This window comes from Camelus bactrianus, chromosome 20, assembly GCF_048773025.1.
Source record: "Camelus bactrianus isolate YW-2024 breed Bactrian camel chromosome 20, ASM4877302v1, whole genome shotgun sequence".
Lineage (NCBI taxonomy): Eukaryota > Metazoa > Chordata > Mammalia > Artiodactyla > Camelidae > Camelus > Camelus bactrianus.
In genome coordinates, this window is record NC_133558.1 from 27,641,314 (window position 1) to 27,664,941 (window position 23,628).

Below are 23,628 nucleotides of genomic sequence, written 5' to 3' on the forward strand. Positions count from 1 at the left end.
CCCACCCAAGATGCTCTTCTCCAGACCAAGGCAGGAGATAAAAGGCCACAGAAGCCCTAAGGGCGGGGAACTTGAAATCAGGAGTGGGGACCGGATTAGGGATGGACCGCTCCCTCTGCTGGAGGCTCAGGGAATAGCTTTGTCTCGTGAACTGAGGCCACTGCCCAGCACTCACCACTTCAGTGCCCGTGATCCCTGCCAGCAGCTCCGTGAGCTCGTCCCCAGATGTGGAGCAGGCACCCAGGCCTTGCACTGCAGCCCCAATGCTGCCTGTAGCGATCATGGATGGCGGGTACATGGCAAAGGTGTAATCTTGGAAAGAGGAAGAGGGAACCATGAGGCAAGGAAGATTTCAAGGATAACAACCAGCGTGTACTTTCTATTCCCCAGAAAGTGCCCAGGAGTATGAACAGAGCAGCGATGTACTGGAAAATGCCGGCAGTGAGTGGTGCAAGACAGCAGCAGGGGCAAGAGGCAGGAAAGGAGGGCTCTCCTAGACAGGGTTGGGGTCATGGTGTCCATAAGTGGTCTTGGCCAGTGACCAGGGAGTGAGTCTCACCCTGGTGTGGACACAAAATTAGGGTTAAGAGAACAGAGTCTGCTCCCAACTTAGTCACTGTGAGACCCTGGGCTAGTCATTCCTCTCTAAGTACTTGGTGTCCACACCTGCATACCGGGGCGGGGGTATCTCTGAGATCCCATACAACTCTATGTTCTGCTGCTTTTCTGTATTGAGGCTGGGGGCTGACGGTATAATTTTTACAAATGAAATTTGAGAAGAGTATAAACCACAATCTCCTAGTTACCCCTCACCCTTCCAAGTCTGGTTTCCCCAGCTTGGCAAAAATGTGTGTAGGATTCTTACCTGTAGCACAGAGGGCCAGAAAAGTCTGGGCATGCTTTTTGACCAAGGCCTGTCGGTCACGGGGCAGAGAGAGCCGGTGCAGAATCAGGGCCAGGAAATCATGGGCAATCACCGCGGCCAGGTCCCACTTGAGCTTCCCCAGGACCAGCACCTCCCAGTCCTGGAGGTTGAGGAAGAGGGTGGGGTCAGTGGCTAAAGGGAAGGGGAGAGAGTAAAACGAAGTCTCACGGTGAAGGAAGCCCATCATACTTGAAGATCAGGACTGGAATACTGCTTGAGTTGAGGGACTGGCACTGTGGAATGGGGAGTCCAGGGCAAGGAAGCAGTGGGGGCACTTGCTTTGAGCATCTACTGATTATTTCCTGTGTACCAAAACCACATGCTTCATGTGGATTCCTCTCTTAATCCTGCTGGTTTATCTTTTGGAGGCCAATAATCCAGGCCACCTCCTGATGTCCTCTGAGCACCTCTCCAGCCAGGGCTGAAAGACAAGACTGCAGCAGCAGACACCACCAGCACCACCATGCACTTGAGGCTCCTCTGGTGTTAAGCAGAAAGACTCCATAATCCCAAGAATTTGTCAGAGGGGGATCACCACCAGCCTCTCCCCTAACTCAGCATCCTAGCCAAGTCCACACCTTTTGAAGAAATTGGGGTGAGCATGAGGCCACGCCTCCTGTGACACAGCCACTGAGCCAACCCTGAGGTTCCTCAAAGTGGAGGTTGCCCAACCCAACCCACATCCCCTTGGTGGGACATCAGGGGTGGGTCCTGAGATAGAGCACCCTACTCCACCCATCTGGCTGGAACCCAGAGTGCCCAGCACCGTTTCAGTCTCAGGAAGAGAAGTGTAAGCCAAGCAAGACAGGATGGGTCCAAATGATCCCTGATGGACCAAACCATCTCACCACCTGCCCTAGCCTACCACTGCTAGATCCTGGAGGGAGGCTGGGAGCCCCACCCCAATCCACTGGTCTGGGTTTCCCAGCCGGGGCCCCATTTCTGAGTTGCACACATGAGGATTTCTTCATTGTTTTATCTCAGGAAGGAACTCATGGGTTTGACCCCTTACTGAGGTCACAATGGCAACCCGACCCAACCTCTTTTAGGCCCCCAGTCCCAGCTGTCCTGCTCCAGGCCCCCGCCTAGGTGTCATCCTCTTAAATCTCTCACAGAGCCCCACAGAAAACACCCTGGTCTGGAGCCAGAAGTTGGGCAGAGAAGCTAGTGTTCTATTCCCAGTGCTTGTCCCAGTGGTGTAACTCCTAACTCCAAAGTGAGCAGAAAAGCACCTAGCCTCCAAGGAAACACCTGGAAGGCAACTTGCAGTGGGGCTCTCCCTGTGGGGAGGAAGGGTGCTACATGAGGGATGGCAGCCACCTTACTCTATCCAGCCAACTCTTGAGAATCTCAGTGGAGAACATACCTTTAGCAGCTTCCCTCACATCCCTAACCTAAGAGGCCACCTGAGCTAGCTAGAACACCCAAGCTCTCCTCATCAGCCTCAGTGCGATGCGGAGGCAGGACCCTCTCCTTCTCTGGGCCCCAACCTTCTCTGTGGCTCAGGGATTTGGACTGACTGGAGCTCTCTGAAGTCCTGTCCAGCTCTGACCTTCTAGGAAGTCTAGGAGCTCCACCCCCAAGCTCAGACCCAGGGAGTGGGGGACGAGGACTTTTTGCCTGTTCTGAAAAATTCCCCTCACATAAAGGTACACACACACCATCCCAATCTTCTCACCGAAAGGAAGTCCCCTTCTACCCTCTAGCCCAAACCCCTCCAAAAACATCTTGCTCACTAGCCCTGGAAACCAGCTCCACATTCAGACTTGCCAAAAACTACCAGATTCATCACAAAGAGCTGTGGGGCCTCCCAGATTCCCAACTCTGGCCTCCTACTCCCATCTCTGAGAGCTACTTGGCAGGAAGAGGAATCCTGTTCCTCGACAAGCAGCACTCGGGGGCCCCAGTACCCTGGCTTCCCGGCCAGCCAATCACAGTAGCCTGCACGCTGCCCTCCTCCCCGGGAGATGGGGCCCAGAGACTCCTCTCCGGGTCAGGAGAAGACTTGGCTGCTGTAGAGCAAGGTGGAGGAAGGTGCCAGCTCACCCTTCTCCCTGGGGCCTCCCCTCCACGCCCCCCAGGGAGAGGATCTGCATACCCTAAATAACCTCTTCCAGATCCAGGCAGCTCCCCCACCTTCTCTCCAGGCTCAGTTGGGGAAGAGAGCCGGTGACTCCCCTGCCCTGCCCTGGGGAAGCGCCCAGCCCAAGTTCCCAGCAAGAGGCCCAGGGAGCCACTTCCCAAACCACAGGAGTGACAGCAGCTCCCCACAGGGTTATGAAAGACCTTGGTCAGAGTGGGTGGGCTGGGGGAGAGGGCATCATTATCACATCGGAAGCAGCTGTAGCTCAGCCCCCTGTCTGTCCCTCAGCCCTGGCCTTTGGCTAAAGGGGAAAGGAGAGATGATTCCACCAGGCCTGCCTGAAGCAGCTGCTCAAGTTCCTCAGACTGAGGCTAGGGAACAGAGGGTTAGGAAGGAGCTGTCTCCTCTGGGATATAAAAGGAAGCAAAGAAGGTGGGATGAAACTTCTTGGCCCTTCCTTAGAGCAACCAGGGCCTGCCTTTAATCTGATCTGGGAGGCTTTTCGATCACAAAGTCCACACTGGGATAAAGACTCAACCAAGGCAGCCCCCTCCCCCACATGAAGCACATTCCACTCCCCCACTCCAGTGGGGGTGCGTAGGCATGTCCTGCTGCTGCCAATAAATAACTCATGGTGGCTGTGTAAACCCAGAGGCAAAGTGCTAGTGAGAGCAGACATGCAGTTTGACTTGTTGCTATCTGGGGGAAAGACCAGGAAGGAGTGGCACCCCCTGGAGGTCAGGAGAAGGGGAGTTAGTTCATGCTGGCAGCCCAAGCCTGGGCGGGGGCTACCCTGACCATCACACCACACTGTCCCATATTTTGTCGCCCCTCCCACCCCCAAAAAAGGTCTCTGCTACCCTCCCCAGGAGCAGAAAGGCCCTTGAGGTCTTAGCTTTCCTTTTCCTGGTAGGTGAGGAGGCTGTGTGTGTTGGGGGTGGGGAGAGCTATGCACGCACCCGCAGCTGGCGGGGAGAGACAGAGTGGTCGGTGTAGATGCACAGTTTTTCGATGGTCAGGGGCGTGGTCTCGCGCAGCTTGGAGGCCAGCAGCATGCAGACCGCACCCAGGAGCTGCAACTGCGCCTTTCGGGTGGGGACGCAGGACAGGTAGCGATCCAGGTAGTTCATGGCCAGGGGGAAGACTTCCTCCTCACAGCGCTGCTCCTCACACACCTGGGGGAGGGCGCACAGTCACTTCTGGGGCAGGGGCATAGGAAACGCAGCAGCACTAAAGGGGGAGGGGGGCGCGCTGAAAGGAAGTGGAATTGGGAGCAAGAATGGGAGGTGGGTAGGTTTACTTACAGTGACAACGACTAATACGCAGGATGCGCCTTCCCCAAGGTGAGCCCCCCCTCCACTTCCTCTGCGTTGCCTCCTTCCCCCTCGAGGGGGCTGGGGGTATGCCAGAGGCTCTCTTACTTAAGGATTCCAAACTGAGACTGCCCTCCCCCATACCCAGGGTGAGGGGGGCACAAAAGTCACCCACGGTAGCCAGAGAACTGGGACCTTACCCCCATTACCGCCACCCAGTGCACACACCCAAAGGGAAGGGAGGAGACTCCAGCCGCTGCCTCCCGCACTTTTCATTTCCCTGACTGCCGGAACAGCGCGCACCACCCCCACCGCCTTCCCCGCCAGAACCCCGCGACAGACACAGAAACCGGCTCTGCGGCGGGGGCAGCAGCGCCCAGGGTTTTCCAGGCGCGCTCTCCAGAGAGGACCGGGCCGGGGAGCGAGGCAGGAGACGCTGAGAGAAGCCGGAGGGGAGAAGGTGGCCCTTGTCCAGCTTCCCGACCCGAACAGAGGATTAGTTAGAGTGCCAAACGACTGGCAGTCAGAGTTTGGGTTGTTGAAGTGAAAGAAAGGGACACCACGGAGGCAGCCGGCTAGGGTCCCTGAGTGAAAGGCCAGGCCCCGGGGATCTGCGCCACAGAAACATCTTGCTGATCGTTGTTGGGACCAGGATATCCCAACAGGGCGGCCCCGGGATGTCCGGAGCCGGGGACAGAGGTAGCGGGGGAGGGGAGACCCGTCTCGGCGGTACCTCCAGCATCCAGTACGCCAGCATCTTCCGCATGTGCGGCTTGATCTCCCTTTGCACACATTGGAAGTAGGAGGCGCGGGGCACGTAGCGCTCCTCCAAGCGGAGCAAGCTCTGCAGGACACGCTGGTCCCCCAGCAGCCGCGGGTCCGGCCCGGCCCGGGGCGCGTGTCGGGTGCCCTCGCAGCACAGCAGCTCCATACTCGGGCAGCGCACGGGCAGGCCGAGAGTGCGGGCTCGCGAGCCAGAACGCAGACAGCGGGCCAGAGAGCGCGGGGCGCGGGTCTGGTGCTGGCGCTGGCGCTGGCGCTGGCACTGCGCGGCCGAGCCTCAGCCCGCCCCCGCCGCCGAGCGCGCCGCTTCCCTGACAGGCGCCCCGCCCCTCGCGACCAAGTAGCAACCGTGGAATGCTTGGACGTCGCGACGTTCCAAGGGGCGGGGCCTCCGACGCCCGGACGGAAAGGGCTGGCGGGCGCTCCCCCTCCCCCCGGGCGGCCGCATTGGTCGGCGGGGCGCGGGCCGGCCGGCTTCCGGGCGCTCCGGGTCCTTCTGACCACCCAGTGGAGAGTTCTTTAGAGGTGGGCCTCTTCCCCACCTTCGAGCCCTCCCATTTTGCTTCTCTGACTAGTCGCCCAGGAAGAACTTTTCTCCAAAGGTTATTCATTCATTTGTCAAACTCTGCTTCACCCTCTCCTTGCTCTAGGAAATATAATAATAAAATAGCTAATTCTTAAAAAACAAAAAAAGCTAGTTCTTAGTGGACTGTTCTAAGCACTTATTAAATCTTCACGAAAAGGCTATGAGGTCTTACGCCGATTTTGCAGTTGAGGAAACTAAAGCACAGTAACTAACAATACCTAGTCTGCGGCAGAGCTAGGATTGGGAAGCTGGCAGTCGGCTCCAGAATCTTTGCTCTACACCACTGCTACTTTAACTGATCCCCAGAACAGCAACGTTCGCATCTCCTGAGAGCTGGATAGAAATGCAGACTTTCAGGCCCATCCCGGACCAGCTGGATGAAAATCTGCATCTCAACAAGATCCCCGGTGATTCCTGTGCATATTAAAGTGAGAAGAACTAGTCAAAATCAGCACATTTCAGAAATACAACAGGGCAGAAAGGCCATGGATTCAAGGCCTCACCTTGTCATTAAGTTGGCTGTGTGGCCTTGGACAAACCCTGAAGTCGGCCTTAGTTTCTGTTTGAGGAAAACATGGGCAGAGAAACTAGATCCTTTCTGGAGGAGTTTCTTGCTCAGACTCTATAAAATCTTCCAATTTCCATTTCTTCTACCGCTCAAACTTTGGGAGTTTGCAGTTTTCCCAAAGCTGGATTCCACATGACCAGGAGGCAAACACAAGCCTCCAGTAATGCTCCAAATGGCAAGAGGCCATGGGGGATCCCTGCCTCTCCTGGGGGTCTTCCAAGGAGAGGAGACATGAAGTCAGTTACTAAAAAAAAAAAAAAAAGATATCCTATTGAAGAGGCAAGTTCTATACTAAGCATTTTCTCAATTAATTGTACTTTTTTATTTAATACTTTTTTTGTTATTTTCGTATCATGGAAATATTCATCTGCATTGTAGAAAACTTAGAAAATACAGATAAGCCATACAAAAGGAAATAAGTACTTGAAATTTCAGCATGCAGATATACCTTTAAAATGTGTTTATTTTTCTAAAATTATTCTATGAATAAACATTTTTAAATGAGATTGGTGCAAACTATTTTGTAAGCTTTTTCACTAAAAAGTATAATGTTAACACTTTTTCCATGTCATTAAATATTCTACATTATTTTTAATGGCTACATAGTATACCACTGAGTACGTGTACCATAATGTATTTTACCAAATCTCTATTGTTGGAAATTGAGGTTTTTTCTAGTTCTTCCCTATTAGAAACAATACTGTAAAATATTTTTGTGGTAGTATCTTTGTGCACACTCATGATTATTTCTAGAAGTGAATTAATTTCTAGAAGTGGAATTTCTCAATCTGAGGTTGTGAAACATTCTAAGGCTTTTGATACAGTTCTTATTACCAAATTTCCCTGCTGAAAGGCTGAACCAATCTAATGAACAAACATTAGATACCTATTTTAAAAACAAAAGCTACCAACTAGTGAGATGAAAAGTGCTTTATTAGTAATGTGTATAAATTTTTAAATTCAAGAGCTCTGTGTCAGCATGAATGTGTGCTGTTTACCTTGTCTGATTTGTAAGTCCTTTACTCTTGTCTTCTAAAATACAAACAAGTTTCTTTAGCTAATTAATCATTGCATTGCACTCTTTCATTAAAGAGAACAATGAATTTAAAATTACAAAGATTAGATATGAAGGTATGGAGAGGCAAAGATGCTGAAGTATTTAGAGGCTTTTAGGGTGCAGAAGGACTAAAAAAAAAGTGGCTTTTGAAGTTAAGTACATAACCAGAAACCAGACCTGTCCTGAAACAAGATGTTTCTTAACTTTCAGAATTATTGAGTAGGACTATTCAGGTCAGAAGATTGTGCATCTTTGATGAGAGAGTAAATTACCAGAAATTTTTTTCAGTTTTATTGGGATGTAATTGATATATATCAATTATATTAAGGTATACAACATAATGATTTGATATATGTATTTGCTGCAAAATAAGTTTAGTTAATATTTATCACCTCATCTAGTTAGTTTTCTTTCTTGTGATGAAAACTTTTAAGAAGTTTTTAAAACTTTTAAGTCTTAGCCGCTTTCAAGTAAACAACACAGTATCATTAACTATGGTAACCATGCTGGATATCACACACCCCCAAATTTATCTATCTTATAACTAAGTTTGTACCTTTTGACCGCCTTCACCATTTCCCATATTGTGCACCCTCTGCCTTTGACAACCACCAACCTGCTCTATGCATTTTATAAGTTTGGTTTTCTTATATTATAGATTCCACATATAAGTGACATCATACAATACTTGTCTTTCTCTGACTTATTTCACACAGCATAATGCCCTCAAAGTTTATCCATGCTGTTGCAAATGGCAAGATTTTCTTCTTTCTTATGGCTAAATAATACTTCATTGTGTATATATATGCCACACTTTCTTAATAAGGAAAGAAAACTGGTGAGATGAAAAGTGATTTATTAGTAACAATATTTTGACATATTATTATTCCATACTTACATTTCTTATGTAAATTAATTATCTATTCACGCCCTTTGCCCAGTCTTTTGTAGGGATGCTTGTTTTTTCCTATTGATTTATGAGTGCTCTTACATTTGAAGGATGTGAACCTTTTTTCATATTTTTTGTCATATATTTTGCAAAAAAAATTTTAGCTCATTGTTTGCCTTTCATTTTTGGCTCCTGGTGGATTTCTTTTCCAACAAATAGAAGGTTTTTATTTTTATGTAGCCTTATCTCTAATCGTTTCTTTAATGATTTTCGTCTTTGAATCATGTCTTCCTCACTCTAAAATTATAGAAATACTAGAAGAAAATGTAGGAAATATTTATAGACGATTTTTTTTATCACCAAGGGAGCTTGTTGAAAATGCAGATTTCTGGGCCCTGCCTCAGGGCATTTCATTCTGTAATGAGGCCCCAAAAATCTGAAAAAAAAAACTGCACTTTCAAGAGTATATACTATAAAAGTTTGGGTTTTTTAAATGTGTAAATCATTACATTTATTTAGCGTATCATATTAAGTGGGGCTCTAGGCTTATTTTTCCCAAATTATCACCCAGTATGTCCCATGGTACTGATTTAACAGTTTGTTCTTTATTTCACTCACTTCCCTGCTGTAAGCAACCCTGGGCCTAGTTCTTGCAAATTAGATGCTGTCCTGTTTCATTCATTTAATGGCCAAAGACTTTTCACTGGGAACTGACCCTCAGAATTCCTGCCACTTTTGTCTGAAGAAACTTACCTGATCTTTATCCCAATGTCAGGCACAAACGTGCTTAAGAAAGACACTAAAAGCTCTTTAATCTAAAGTAACCACAGTCTTCCACTTCTAGAGAGACCTGGCCTTCAATTACAGCAAGAGGGATTTAAGTTAGATAGCAGAGAAAACCCCAGTTAAACGATGATACAGGAAAGAGGAAAGAGTAACAGACTCTTCTCTGCAGACCTCTAAAAATGTGACAGGGCCTCTCATTGCCCTCCGCATCTCCTCAATTCCCCCGACCATCACTTGTCAGCCCATTTATCCTCTCTGCTCAGTTTATTTTTTCACCCTTCCAGGTCCAGCTTAGATCCAACCTCCTCCAGTAAGCCTTCCTAGACTAATCCAGCCACAGGAACCAACACTAGCCTCCAGGCTCCTGCAGATCCCACTGCTGGTTGTGGACCTGCTCTCTCCCCCTAGCCGGAGTATAAGTTCCTGGAAAGGGGAAGACAGTCCACAAGTACTGAGATCCAACTATGTGCCAGGCACTGGGCACGGTGTTTACAAGCCACCATCTCACCCTCTGAGAATTATTTTCATATGGGAAAATTGAAGTACAAGGGAATTAAATAACTTACTTAAGGTCTATTTAGCTCCTCCGAAAAGATACCCTTTTTCATGCTGTCCTGCGTCTCCTTTAGGACTGTGTCCTGTATGCCTGTCTCCCCTGCAGGACCCAGCACTCTGCTGCAATCACCAACAATATTATCAGCCCTTTCTGCAGGGGTCACTGTGTTCCAGGCACTGTATGTACCTGATAGGTAATAAATCATCTCACTTTCACATCAACCTTAGAAGTATACTATTATTTCCCCCCATTTTACAAAAAAGGAAACCGTGACTCCAAGTGGCTAAATAATGTGTCCATGGTCACGAAGCTAGTAAGTGGTAGGTCGGATTCAATCCAGGCAGTCTGGCTGCAGAGTCCATGCTCTTAACTATTTTATTCTGCTGCCTCTTGTGCTGGTCCAGGAGTGCCTGCTGAGTTACTGAGGAAGGGGCCCACAGAGACTGCCCAGTCCTGGAAGCTAGGGGGTGAGCCTGCACCCCAGGGAAGGGGGCTCCTGGCGAGCAGGGTGTTTTGAGGGATACCTCTGCCTCACTCTGGGCTGGGACTGCCAGGCCTGGAGCAGAGTCATCCTGGACCTCCAGGCCAAGATCAGCTACAAGCCATCTGTCCTCTAAAGAGGCAGGTGAACTCAACACAGGGCCAGGGCAGAGTTCCGGGAAGGTTGGCTGATCTGCTTGGGAACTTCAGTCACCTCCACTTCAAAGGAACAGGGGCTCTCCCTGTATTTTCATAAAAGAAAAGGAAAAAAAAAAAAAAAAAGACAAAGCACTGACCAGAGCCAATATGGAGGAGGAGTCTCTGCCCAGGTGCATTCACTTAGAAAAAGTTGCTCAATGAAATGGCAAATTAGAGGAGGGGTGGGAATGGAATGTCACCGGTCAGATGAAAAGCCCCAGGGAGGAAGGATACAATGCTTTCTTCCTCCTCTTCTTCCTTCTCCCACTCCTCTTCCTCTTCATCCCTGAAAGGTCCCCATCTGAGAACTAAGGGGGTGAACAGGAGAGGCGAGACCCCTCACCCCACGGGCTACATTCTATGGCTCAGTTACCTTCAGACTCACTGAGCTGACTGGTAGAGGCAAGGCAGCCTGGGTAGGGGCTGGGGAAAGACTGAGAGGTCAGGCTGCTTGCATCCAAAGCGTGGCTCCACTGGAGCCTCTCAGTCGGTTCCTGTTTTGTCCAATGAGGATGGTAATACCTTCACCCCACAGAGGAGTTCTGAGGACTGAATGAGCAGAACGCATCTTGCCCGTGCTTGGCGCACTGCATTCAAAGACAGTAAGTTTGTTGTTATTATTACTGTTACTCCCTCCCCCAAGGAATACACTTTCTCCTATAAACATACACCTGGAACCCCTCAGAGAAAAGCAAAAGTTTGAGCAGCAGAAGCCCGCCTGGAAAGGCAGCCCTAGCAAACTTAGTTGGTGGAGGTGGTGAATCCTGCAGGGCCAGGGGCCATGCCGCTCTGCCACTCTGCCCTCCCTGGCTGTGTGACTTTGGGCAAACTATACCACCTCTCTGTGTCTTAGCTTCCTTTTCTGAAAATGGGGATGATAGTAATACCTCCCCGAAGAGTGACTGTGAGGATGAAATGCACTCATTAGTCTAAAACACACAGGACAGTAGCAGGCATATGGTGAGCTATTTTTCAAAAAGTTCGTTGTGATTGCGGCACTTAAAGGCACGAGCTTCTTTATGTGTGTGGACTATTTATGATAATAAATGTAACACAGTGGATGTGGAGGCACAAGGAAAATAAAAACTGCCAGGGATTACTACGGTGGTGGTGAAGATGTGGCAAATTCTTTGCTTCAAAAAGGATGGAGAAGAGAGGGTTCTGGTCATTGAAACAATCCAGTATACTAAAAGTGGTCCGATATGCCGTTACCGGATTGCCTAGTTTTCCGGGAAGTGGAGAAACTTCTACGAATATTATTTCCCCCCAGCTTTTTACTTTGAAATATTTCAAACCTTCAGGAAAGCTGCAGGAGAACAGTGAACACGAACACACCCTTCACCTAAATTCCTATGTGTGTTTTGTTGAACTATTTGAGACCTACTTACAGACATCATGACTCCTTATCCCTACATATTTCAGCCTGTGTCTCCTAAGAATGCAACAATCCCAATTAGAAACTTTACGCTCATACAATACCACAATCTATATACAAAGTTCCCCAGCTGTTCCAGTAATATCCTTTCATAGCTTTTTTTCTTTCTCAGCCCAAGATCCAATCAAGATCATGTTCGCATTGTTACCTCTTTAACCTCCTTCACTCTAGAACAGTTCCTGACCCTTTAAAAAAAAAAAAAAGTTTTTGCTAACTCTGGTATTTTTGAAAGGCAATTGTTTATACACAGTGTGCTTCAATTTGGATTTTTCTGATTGTTTTCTCCCGATCAGATGAAGAGCTATTACGTAGTGATGTTGTGGCTAAATGCATATTTTATAGTGGACAAATCAAGCATTAAACCAAGGTGTATATAAAAATAGATAAAAAACAAATTTCTTCTGTAGAGCACAGGGAACTACATTCAATATCTTATAATAACCTTTAATGAGAAAGAATATGAAAACGAATATATGTATATATATGCATGACTGGGACATTTCTGCTGTACACCAGAATCTGACACATGGTAACTGACTATACTTCAATTAAAAAAAAAAAAGTGAACATAATTTTGTTTTTTCTTTGAGGATTCAGGAGACACTTCTGGGCTGACAGAAATCCAGTCAAAATGACTATTCTGAGCATCTGTACTACAATATTTCAGATCAGTAATCTTCAAAACTCTTTGTTCATCTATTCCTCATTAAAAACTGAGCATACTCTTCCAATAGATATAGAATACTTAATTTATAAACTATGTTCAAACCTGCCACTCTTAAGATAGTATATGTACATTATAGAACATACTAAGAAATTTTAAAGGATAAGGTAAAAATACATAGAATAACATTTTTTCACATTTTCTTCCCTCTCTACAATGGAATGCCTTCTGTCCAGAATTTGCCATTATTTGTCTATACGGCTCCCAAGACAAGCTTCTTTATTGATCAAGAAACTCCGTCTGAGCCTGGATGGGCCTTAAAAACGTCAACAGAGCACTCTGGGCAGTGCTACCAAATTAGAGCTGGCATGTGAGTTGACCTGTTTTCTGTTCTGTTTTACCTGGGAGGCTGCCTTCTCGGCAACTCCCCACTGGGGTCCAACAAGCACCTTTAGACTCAACTTCTCCCAAACGGAGATCCTAAGCTTTCCCCCGAGAAGTCTGCTCCTCCTACCAGCTTCCCCATATCAGCGCATGGCAACTCCATGCTTCCAACTGCTCAGGCCGAAACACTCGGTGTCATCCTTGACCCCACTCTTTCAAATCCCACATCCATCCACCAGCAGAGCAGGGAGGGTCTATTTTGAGAATATGTCCAGAATCCACCCTTTTTTCTTCTGGTCCTCTGAAACCTCCCTGGTCCAAATTCAATCCTCCCTTGTCCTTACTGGTCTCCCATCACTCATTTCTGGTTGATGCTATGTCCAAAATAAATCTCCAGTCGTTGCCTTTTCTCTGTCTCCACTGCTACCATCCTGGTCTAAGTGGCATCACCTCTCGCCTGGGTTGGGGTAGCAGCCTCCAGATGGGCATCCCTGGTCTGCCCTTGCCCCTTGCAGTCCAGTCTCAACACAGCAGCCCTAAGTGGCTCTCCACTCACTCCTGTGATTGTCTCACTCATTCTGCTCTGGCCACAGGGGTCTCCTCCACATATGTTCCCTTTGTATTTGTTGTTCCATCTGCCTGGAATGTTTTGCCCTCAATATCCGCATGGCCTCTCCCTCACTTCCTTTGGCTTTATCTCAAGTCATATTCCTCATATGGCCTCTCCCGGCCATCCTACCCCAACCCTTACTCTTTCTGGGCCCTTTCATTGCTTTATTTCTCTGCTTACCACTAACCCCTAACTTACCTCTTTATGCTTTACCTACATGTTCTGTTTATAGTTTGTCCACTCCCTTGCTACCCCACCAAAACAAAACGGTGCCTGGTTCATAGTTGGTGTTCAAAAAATCTTTTTTTGAATGAATCAGTGAACACATGAATGAGACAAACTGGATGTAAGAAAAACACCAGCACAAACCATGTGAAAAATGGCAACTCATTCGTAGTCAGGGGGCCAGTGGGGAGGGGTGGGGCTGGGTGCAGTGCACAGCATGTGTCCCCCCACAAAGCCAGGGGGTGCTGCGTAGCCCCAGTCTTTTGCTACACTGTGGTAATGAGTGTCACATACATTTCCTTTGTCTCCAAGGCACACACGTGCTCTACAGACTGGATCTGACGGGTGGGGAGCAGTTTGCAATCTCTGGTACATATATTGTTTGTGAAAAGAAAGTTCAGGTACTGGCCTGAGCCTGTCAGGTCTCTCCTTATCACAAAATTAGAGCACAGCCTCTACAGTCACACCTGTGCTTCTGCTCCCTCATGCTGGCCTGTCTGATTCTGAAGAAATGAAATGAGGCTTTCCCGCCCAATCATTCTTTGAGGCTCCTGCTCCACAGCTAAGGGTGAGGTGAGATCTGAGCCTCAGATGTGGATGTGTAACGTGCTACAGCAAAACACCTGGCAAAGACACCTGGTCTTTGGGCTCTCAGCTGGGAAGCAAGGAAGCCAGCCTTCTTCATTCTAGGCACGAGATAAGCATCGTGAGAAGTCAGAAGGCTCTGGCGTCAGGCTGATGCCCGGCTCTGCCATTTGCCAGCTGTGCGATCTTGGGCAGGTTTTACTTAACTTCTCTGTCTTTGGCTTCTCATCTACAAAATGGGGAGAGTAACAGCACGTGCCTCAGAGGGTGGCTACAAGGATTAATACGTGGAAGGCGCCTACAGCGGTGCCAGGCTCCTAGTAAGTGCTCAATAAAGGGAGCTGTGATCATTAACCGTCCACACTGACTGGCACCTCTTGGCACCAAATCCTGGGTCAGAGATGAGAAGCCTCCATTTTGAGAGCTTCCAGCCTGGAGGAGATGATGATGGTAATCCTGTATCATAGAGAATCCTGAGATTAAGACAGAAGACTTCTCTACCTGGACATCTGCAACAGCCACCAGAGGTCGGCAGGGTGGTTTGTGTGTGATGGGATGGCTGGCTGCAGGGGGAGGGTGCGGGCCGGTGTTTCAGGTCACCTGAATTCCATGAGAGCCTATGGCACAAGAAGGGGCACTGAGGGAGCTCAGGAGTACACGGGGCAGCAGAAGGCCGACGCAGGAAGGGGGCACCCAGAGAAAGTGTAGGCCCCAGCCATGGGCCACCCACCCATGGTAGCACACCGGAGAATTCGCAGTAGTAATAATAATAATAGATTCACTTGCTGAGCACCTTCTCTTAGCCAGGCACTGAGGCCTTCACCAGTGCACCCTGTGAGTCCAGGTGCTGCTACTCCCCTCCTATGACAGCCGGGCACAGGGAGACACAGGAAAGTTAGGTAATGCCCAACGCCGGACAGCTGGCCAGTGGCTTAGTTTGGGTTCCCCAGAAGCAGACTCTGAGACAAGGAATCAAGTGAAGTAATATAGCTGGGGGGTGGGGGGATTCCAGGAAGCCCTCGAGAGTAGGGAAATGAGACGGGAAAGGAAGGAGGCCAGTAAAGAGGGCGTCACTGAGTGAGCTACCACTGTGGGCAAAGGGAACTCGGTCCCGCTAGGGAGCTCTGGGAGGTGATGGGCCACACATGGAAAGTGCGTGCCCGGAGTGCCAGCTTCTGAGGTAGGGGTGAGGGAGCGGGGACACCTGTCCACCAACTCCAGCGGCCTGGCCTGCGGTTGAAGACTGCAGGGGACGGAGGGAGGGGTCTGGAATCAGTCACGAGCACGTCCAGCCTTCCTGCACAGGGTGGGCACAGTGGGCCCTGACAGCTGGAACAGCTATCCAACAAAGTGACAAGGCTGGCGCTTGGAAGGGGGCTGCTGCGCTCTGGAATGTGAGGTCCGTGGACATCTGGGTGGAGACCGGCCGCGTGTGCTGCCTCATCAGAGCTGGGGTTCGGACACAGTCAGGTGCCAGATAAGCCTGAATAAATATTTTTAACAGTTTTGAGCTCACTTTAAAGTTGTGTGTGTCTGTGTACCAGAACCTCAAACCTGGGATTTTATCAACCTTCCTTTTAAGATATACTTATTTAATGAAAAACTGTTAATTCTGAAACTATTGCATAAACAGTAGCAGAGAAGGCACATGAATGTGGCAGTTACGAGGGTTGCAGGTAAATGACAGACAATTGGGAATTCGTGGAAGAGGAAAAAACAGACCAGGCAAGAACCTCAACTCTGGGAGCCTGTTTCCCCATCTATTCAAGGGGCTAACAAGAGCCCAGACTGCTTAGAGGGTGGTTCTGAGCCCAGATGAGGCAATGCTCGAGTTAACAAGCACCAAGCAAACTGTGCTGTGCTGTGCTGGACAGATCTAATGGGTGATTCCCAGGAACACCACAGAGAACCAGGAAGGAAGGAAACTCCTATCTTGCCCCCTTTGTGTGACTCTCAAAAGCCTCCACTATCGCCACCCCAACTTCGGCCTTGCAAACAGAACCAAGATTTGGTTGCAGTATCAGATGGTTGTTTCAATGGACCCCCCAACACACATTCCCTTGCTCTCAGAGGTTAAATCTAAATTACTCCAAACCAAATCATGATACTTCCATAGGTGGTTTAGGAAAGGGCAGTTCCATATTCTGGCCAGTAAGTTGTGAAGTAAGTCTACCAAGTGGCTTCAATAAATGAAGTACAAGAGGAAAACAGATTCATTTCTGCCTCATGTGAGAATGGAGTAAGATATGTTAATATGCTCACTATGCGCCAAGCACCAGTCTGAGTTTTTTCAAAAACCTAATTGATTTAATCCATATAATATTAAACTTCTGAGGTAAAGCACTATTATTATCCCTTTTGACAGAGAAGTTAAGCAGTTGACCCAACATCATATAGCTTTGGGATCTGAAACCAGGTTTGGCTATAGAATCCACACTCTTAACCATATTGCTGTGATGCCTGGAGCAGCTGCAGCCATCTTGCAATGCTGAGAGAAGGAGCTAACTAACACCTGAGAATGATAGCTGAAAGAGCAGAGCAAATTTCTCTTCCCGATGTTGTTGAGCTGCTGAATTAACCAATCTTGGAATCACCTACCTCTGGACTTTTTGTGATGTGTGAGATAGTGTATTTTTCTTACTGCTTAAGCTACTTTACCTCCCACAAAAGTTTCTTTCTCTATTTTCATTCACATGATGGGACAGACTTCAATAGCAAACAAGCAAAGAGTTCTAGCAAACATTCAAGAAGAAAGTAATTTCAATCTCAAACTCTTTCAGAGAATATAAAAAGAAGATTCACTTCTCAATTCATTTTTAGTGTAACTTTGATTCCAAAACCAAACAAGAACAATATGAAAAAAGAAAATTACATTTAGGAACATGAATGCAAAATCCTAAGCAAGATATTAGCAAACTGACTGCAGCAATATATAAAAGGGCAATATGTTATTGACTTTATACCAAAAATGCATGGTATTTTATTATTTTGAAAAAGTCAATATAATCCATCACACTAAAAGATTAAAGGGAAAAAAAAAACACGATCGCATGAACAGATGCCAAAAAACTTTTTGATAAAATTCAATATCCATTTACAATAAGAAAAATCTCTTGGCAAATTAGGGATAGAGGAAAACTCCCTTAGTCTAATATAGGGCATCTAATAAAACCCTACAGTGAATATCTTACTTAGCAGTGATATATCGAAAGTAAACTAGGCCAAGTACCAAACATGCCAAGCCAGGGGACAGAATTTTGAAGGCCTTAGGAAAGGCTGGGAAAGACCAAGGGGTACACGTTCCTCCATGACTAACCTAGCCAGTTCTTTGTTCTCAAGGCCACCCGTTCCCAATGTTCTCAAGGTAGACCATCATCTTCCCACCCTTCTCTTAATTTGTACATTTTTCATGAGTAGCACAACCTTTCTTAAGAGTCCTCAGATTTTAAGCCCTGGTGCCATCTTGGATTTCTTCCTTTCTTGGGCTCCCTGTATCCAATTAGTTAACTGGCCCAACAAAACCATTCCCTGAAGCTCACTTAGACCCCACCCTTCCCATTCCTCCAGCAGGCTTTTAGCAAATTTTGAGAACTTTGCCACCAAAGTAAACCCCCTTGACAGCAGAGACAATTCATCTCTCTTGAGGAATCTGGCCACATAATCTAAAATTGCCTTCTGCAAGCCTGAAATGTATTTCACATCTAATATTCTGCCTTAGAAATGTATATATATTTGGAATCTTGTCCATAATACAGTCATAATTGTTATAATATAAAAATAATGCTTTAAATTACTTATGGTTAAAGGCAATGAAACTCCGTGGAAGCCACTGTGTATCAGAAGACTGACTGAAGGAGTTTCCCACCCTCTTTTGAAAGGCTAGGCCTACGTTACTATTGCAAAAGCTTCTCTGACAGCCTCTCGGTCTTTACCCTGCTTCCAGATCGATCCAGGATCAGTGGCCCCCAGCCATCAGATTAATCTCTCACAGACACTCCTTTCATCTCCAGTCCAAGGACCTGCTTATCAGGTCAAATTTAAAAGTCAACTAGCCTGGCTTTTAAAGTTCCCCTTCATCAGGGCCAAGGCACCCAATCCCATTTTATCTCGGCTGGAGCATTCAGCCCACTACGGGCCTTATCACCCACCCCTGGCATCATGCCCCTTTCTTCAAATCTAGCGTCTTCCTTCAAGGCCTAGCTCCTGGCCCACCAATTCCAGGAAGCTTCCAGGGTTGCAGGATTGAAAGATACAGGGCAATTTAGAGCCAGAAGGATTGACAGGGCACAGAGAGGAGAACCGACTTGCCCAAGAGCACACAGCCAGTTAAAGATTGTGATAAATTGTACTTGGATTTTCTCCCAAAGATTGGGAACTCCTGGGGTACCACATCTTTTTATTACCAAATTTCATTCACTTCCTGTAGGATAAAGACACGTACTCTGGGTTCCAGACTTGCTGCTAGGCAAAACCCCCCTGCTTGGAAGGCCTTTTTCCCTTCCACCTTTCTTTCCTCAGCCCTGCACACTTGCAAAATCCAGCTTAAGATTTTCAAATTGTAGGTTACTTACTTTTTCCTTTTAAAATTGTCATTAGAGGGGGGAGGGCATAGCTCAAGTGGTATAGCGCATGCTCAGCATGCATGAGGTCCTGGGTTCAGTTCCCTGTACCTCCGTTAAATAAATTAAAAATAAAATAAAGTAGTCATTAGTGTTGTTATAACACTGAGCAAAAAAAAACTTTTTTTTAGAAAAGATCCATGCTTCCTCCAAACTCACAAATCCAAGCCAGATGACCATTCTTTTTTTTTTTTTTTTACATTCCCTCCAGGAGAGTTTGTATCATTCATTCTTTCATTCATTCATTTATTCCACAGATCTTTATTGACACCATATCAAATGCCAGAATTCTCCTGGGGCCAGGAACAATTCAAGGACAAATAAGATAGTTCTTTTCTCTTGAAGAGAATATAATCTCCTGGGGGAAAATAAAATGTGCTTTGCTTTGCTTTCCTTCTTAATAATTTACCTTTACTTGATTCTTTAATTGACTCAAGTATGTGGGTTTGGGGCTTTGACTCATAATGTGGCCAGAAAGTTCTCTGAAATCAGGAATTGAATCTTTTAATTTCTTTTGTAACTAAGTAGAATATGTTCCAGTTAGTACTGGTTGTCCTGGTATGATTCTTAATGGTGCACCCTTCACTCTCAAAAGTATCTCAGTTTGGAATAACAAACGTTGGTGAGGATGAGAAATTGGAGCCCTTGTACGCTGCTGATGGGAATGTAAAATGGTGCCGCCACTCTGGAAAACACTTCAGCAGTTCCTCAAAATGTTAAACACACAGTTACCATATAACTTAGCAATTCTACTCCTAAGGATATACCCAAGAAAAAATGAAAACATGTATCTTCACAAAAACTTATATACAAATATCAGAGCATTATTATTAATGATAGCCAAAAAGTGGAAGCAACCCAAATGTCTATCAACATATGAACAAATATAATTCCTATAACGTGGTCTGTCCATACAATGGAATATCATTCAGTCATTCATAAAAGGAATGATGTACTGGTGCATGCCACAAGAAGAATGAACCCTGAAAGCCTTATGGTAAGTGAAAGAAGCCAACCCAAAGACCACACATCATATGATTCCATTTATATGAATTGTTAAGAATACGCAAATCTATACAGGCAGAAAATAGACTCGTGGTTGCCTAGAGCTGGGGTGGCGATGCTAATGGGTGCTGAGTTTCTTTTTCTTTGGGGTGATGAAAATGTTCTAAAATTGGATTATGGTGATGATTGTACAAGTCTCTCTATATATACTCAAAACCACTGAGGTGTATACTTTATATAGTTGAATTCTATGAAATGAAAATTATAATCTCAGTAAGACTTTTAAAAAAGCATTTAAAAGTTTGGATAATAAATTATATGGTCACCTTTTACCTAGGGAGGCCTGAGCATGAGTGATTGAGCGCATAGGGGCTTCTGAGTTAGACCTGGGCCTGAATCCTACCTCCACCACTTCCTTGTGTGACAGGGGTGAAATGATCTGATTCCTCATCTGCAAAATAGGGGAGTCATGTCTGCCTCTGAGGCTTACAGTAATGTAAGGAAGGTTATGCATGAAAAGTGCGAGGAGTCTCCCCTCCCCCAGCCCCCCGCCAATCTCATGTTCAAAGTGCAACTTTTAGTAGGTATTTCACTGGGAAAAATCCGATCCAGAATGGATGGGTCAAGCAAGCCCAAAGCAACTCAAGATTCAGGGAGCAAGTTTTACCCACTCCATAAAACGAGATGTTCCCCTTAAAAAAGAACTCAAGGAGAAGCAGCAGACCAAGGGCACCGCTGCCACCCATTCTGCTTGGTCATCAGCCCCCTTCGATGGTGTTTGGTCCCTACAGCGTGCAACGCCCTCAGCTGAGCTCCTTGGAGGGCAATGGGGGAGAAGTCAGGATCCCCACTTTCACGAGCTTCTGCTCAGCAGTGGGAGGCTGGTCGTTTGCAGAGGAAGAAAGCAGCCCGCACAAAGGCCATGTAAACAAGCCCAGGCTGACCGGAAGCACCCCTGGTCTGAGTGCCTCTGAGCAGATAACCCAGACTAGGTCAACCGAGCACCCTCCCTGAGAAGTGCTCTCGGTCGCCTGCCAGCGGGTGCTGAGGTGTGTCAAATGGTCCCAGTGACGCCTTAATCAAAATACTCATCCCCCGGCTCCTCCTTCCTCCACCTGCCTCTAGAACTACAAACATCTCCTAGGGCTTAAGGCCCTGGGTTTTCTCCTCGAACGTACACCTCTGAGACCTCCCCCTATTCCTTCAGCCTTAGCTGTCATGTTTCTCCAGCTCTAACCTCCATCCCAAACTCCCAGCCCACACCCCTACCTGGATGTCACACAGATGCCTCGAAATGCAAGCTACTCAAAACCTATCCTTCCCTCTTTTTGCATTCTGTGTCAGTGAGCCCTGATCCACGGGATCACCCAAGCTGAAAATGCTGGCATTATTCTTTCTTAGCTCCTCTTGCTCTGAGTTTCCACATGAACCTATAACCACATCCTGTGACCTCCACTTGCAAAGTGTCTCTGGAATCTGGCTCCTCCACTCAAGACTCAGGCGCTCCCACCAAACCCTAGTGCTGCTGCAACAGTCTCTTCCCACTGGTCTCTCTACCTGCATTCACCCTCTCCAGCCTGTTCCCCACTATTGCCCAAACACTCTTTCAAAAACTTCAGGAATGCACACGTGCTTCCTTTGCTTCTTAAAACCTAAAAATCTCTATGTCTACAGGGAAAAATCCAGACCACTTATCTGAAATGGACATGCAAAGTCAGCCATTAAAAACAAAAAGGCTGCCATGATCTACCCTAAATTTGCCCTCTAACCTTATCTCCTCTCCCGAAAAACACACCCCCTCCTCCTGCCTATACTCCAGAGCCACTGCATAGTCCAACACGATGCTTCTGCTCAGCTCACACACTTCTTTCTGCCTAAAAACCCCATCCCCACCTCTCTTGAAATTCTCCAGGTCCTTCAAGTTCAGCTCATATACCACCTCTGCAAAGATGCTCACCCCAGTTCCTCCTGCTGAAGTCTACAGGAAGCTGCGGGGTGAGACAGAACCCACAGAGGCCACTCTGACTATGGACCAGCCAGGGGGAATTTGCTTTGGTCAAGTCACCGTAATTCGGGGTCTGGTCCTGAGCTTTGCAGGAAAAAGCATGTTTTTTGGAGGCTGCCTGGAGAGTAGACACAACCTAATTGTCTTCAATAGAGGCCACAGAAAGAAACGGAGAGACAAAACAGAAAAACAGCCACAGGTGAACCTGACTACAGAGCCAGCTGATCAGCCCGTGCCATCCCTGACCCCTGACATGAGAAACCAAACTCCATCCAGAGTCTCGCATGATGAACAGAGCCAGCCTGCCCTCAGCCACGGCATCGAATGTGACCCACAAAATACAGTGTAGAAGAACAGCTGACAGCACGTGTCAAGAGTTAGGAGAACTGGGCTTGAAACCCAGCGCTGCCACTTACTCTGTGACTTTGGATGACCTAACCTAGACTCTTGGTCTCCTCATCTGTCACATGGGGCTAGTGATCCCCCTTTGTCCTGGCTCTTCCATCTGCCTGGACCACTCTTGCCCTAGATTCCCACACAGCTCCCTTCCCCTGCTCTCATGCCTCTGCTCAATCTTCACCTTTTCTGAGAGGCTTTCCCAACCTTCCTAGATAAATTGGGAATCCCTTCCCCCACCTCCAGCATTCCCATCCTCCTTTCCCTGCCACATCCCCAGTGCCTGGATCAGGGCTTGGCCAGAGGGAAGTGTTCAATAAATACAGTAGAACTGATGAATGACACGTAGCTGACCCATGGAGGTGTGAGGATGTAAAGTGTACAGAACTGTGCTCGACCCACACCAAGCAATATTATACTTTATTAGGAGAGCCTCCAACTGAGAGCCTGTCCCATACCAGGCACCCAGAGATGCCCACTAGGAGTTGAGGGCTCAGAGTCTCATTGGAAAAACAGAAACCTTGGGAGGAGACCACCCATTCCAGCCTGTGTATGTGTGTGTGTGTGTGTCACCTAGCGAAGACAGTGATGCTTAGTGAGGTGTGAGAACCTGAAATATCTGCTGTGTGTCTCAGCACTGCCAGCAGGTAGGGTGCAAGACAGGACAGCGGCTGGAACAGAGGCTGGACAGGAGGCAGGGCAGATCTGGGAGGGCTCTTGGTAGCAGCAGAATCGGAGTTGTGCCCCAAAGGCAATGAAGCGCTATTAAAGGGTTGAATCTGGACCAGAACCTGAGGACAGAAGCACTGGGAGCTTGGGGAGGAGGAAGCTGAGTGAGCAGTTAAGAGGGTCTTGTAATAACTGGGTGAGAAATTCCAAGGGCAGCTTATGACAACAAAAGAAATGCAGGAGACAGAATCACTGGAACTCGGTGGCCATGGTGGGGGGGTGGGGGGGCTAGTCCAGGATGACCCTTGGGATCCTGGCTTTGGCAATTTGAGGGAAGGTGTTTCTATTTCCTTGCATTAGGAATCTAAGTGGGAGAACAGATTTAGGGGAAAAAATTCTCTATTTCACAGGTTACTTTTGAAGTATCCACATTCAAGTGAGGTCCCACAGCAACTCAACATAATACATAGAGCCATTTATAGGGTTCTTACTGTGTGCTTGGGGGGGCTAGTCTCTTTTATAATTTTATGTTATTAGTGAAGTATAGTCAACTTACAACGTGTTAATTTCTGGTGTACAGCATAGTGATTCATTTATACATATATATATTCCTTTTCATATTCTTTTTCATTATAGACCATTACAAGATATTGAATATAGTTCCCTGTGCTATACAGTAGGTGCTTGTTGTTTATTTTATATATAGTAGTTAGTATCTGCAAATCCTGAACTCCTAATTTCTCTCTCCCCACCTCCTTTGCCCCCTGGTAACTGTAAGTTTGTTTTCTATGTCTGTGAGTCTGTCTC

General features: G+C 47.2%; 1 protein-coding gene across 3 annotated transcripts in view; it reads right to left on the minus strand.

Moving 5' to 3' along the window:
• The window catches only part of CCND3 (cyclin D3), a 77,089-nt gene that overhangs the window by 1,447 nt on the left and 52,014 nt on the right, over nucleotides 1-23,628 (minus strand). Inside the window, exons 1-4 of one of the 3 annotated variants that reach the window (XM_010973729.3) lie at nucleotides 5,055-5,750; nucleotides 3,968-4,183; nucleotides 866-1,025; nucleotides 176-312 (exon numbers count right to left, since the gene is read on the minus strand). In XM_010973729.3, the coding sequence (XP_010972031.2) occupies nucleotides 176-312; nucleotides 866-1,025; nucleotides 3,968-4,183; nucleotides 5,055-5,252 (711 nt within the window). In that variant the 5' untranslated portion in view covers nucleotides 5,253-5,750. Of the gene's footprint in view, nucleotides 1-175; nucleotides 313-865; nucleotides 1,026-3,967; nucleotides 4,184-5,054; nucleotides 5,751-23,628 lie in introns of those variants that run through there. The other 2 variants (XM_074348727.1, XM_074348728.1) reach the window with 2 other exon arrangements.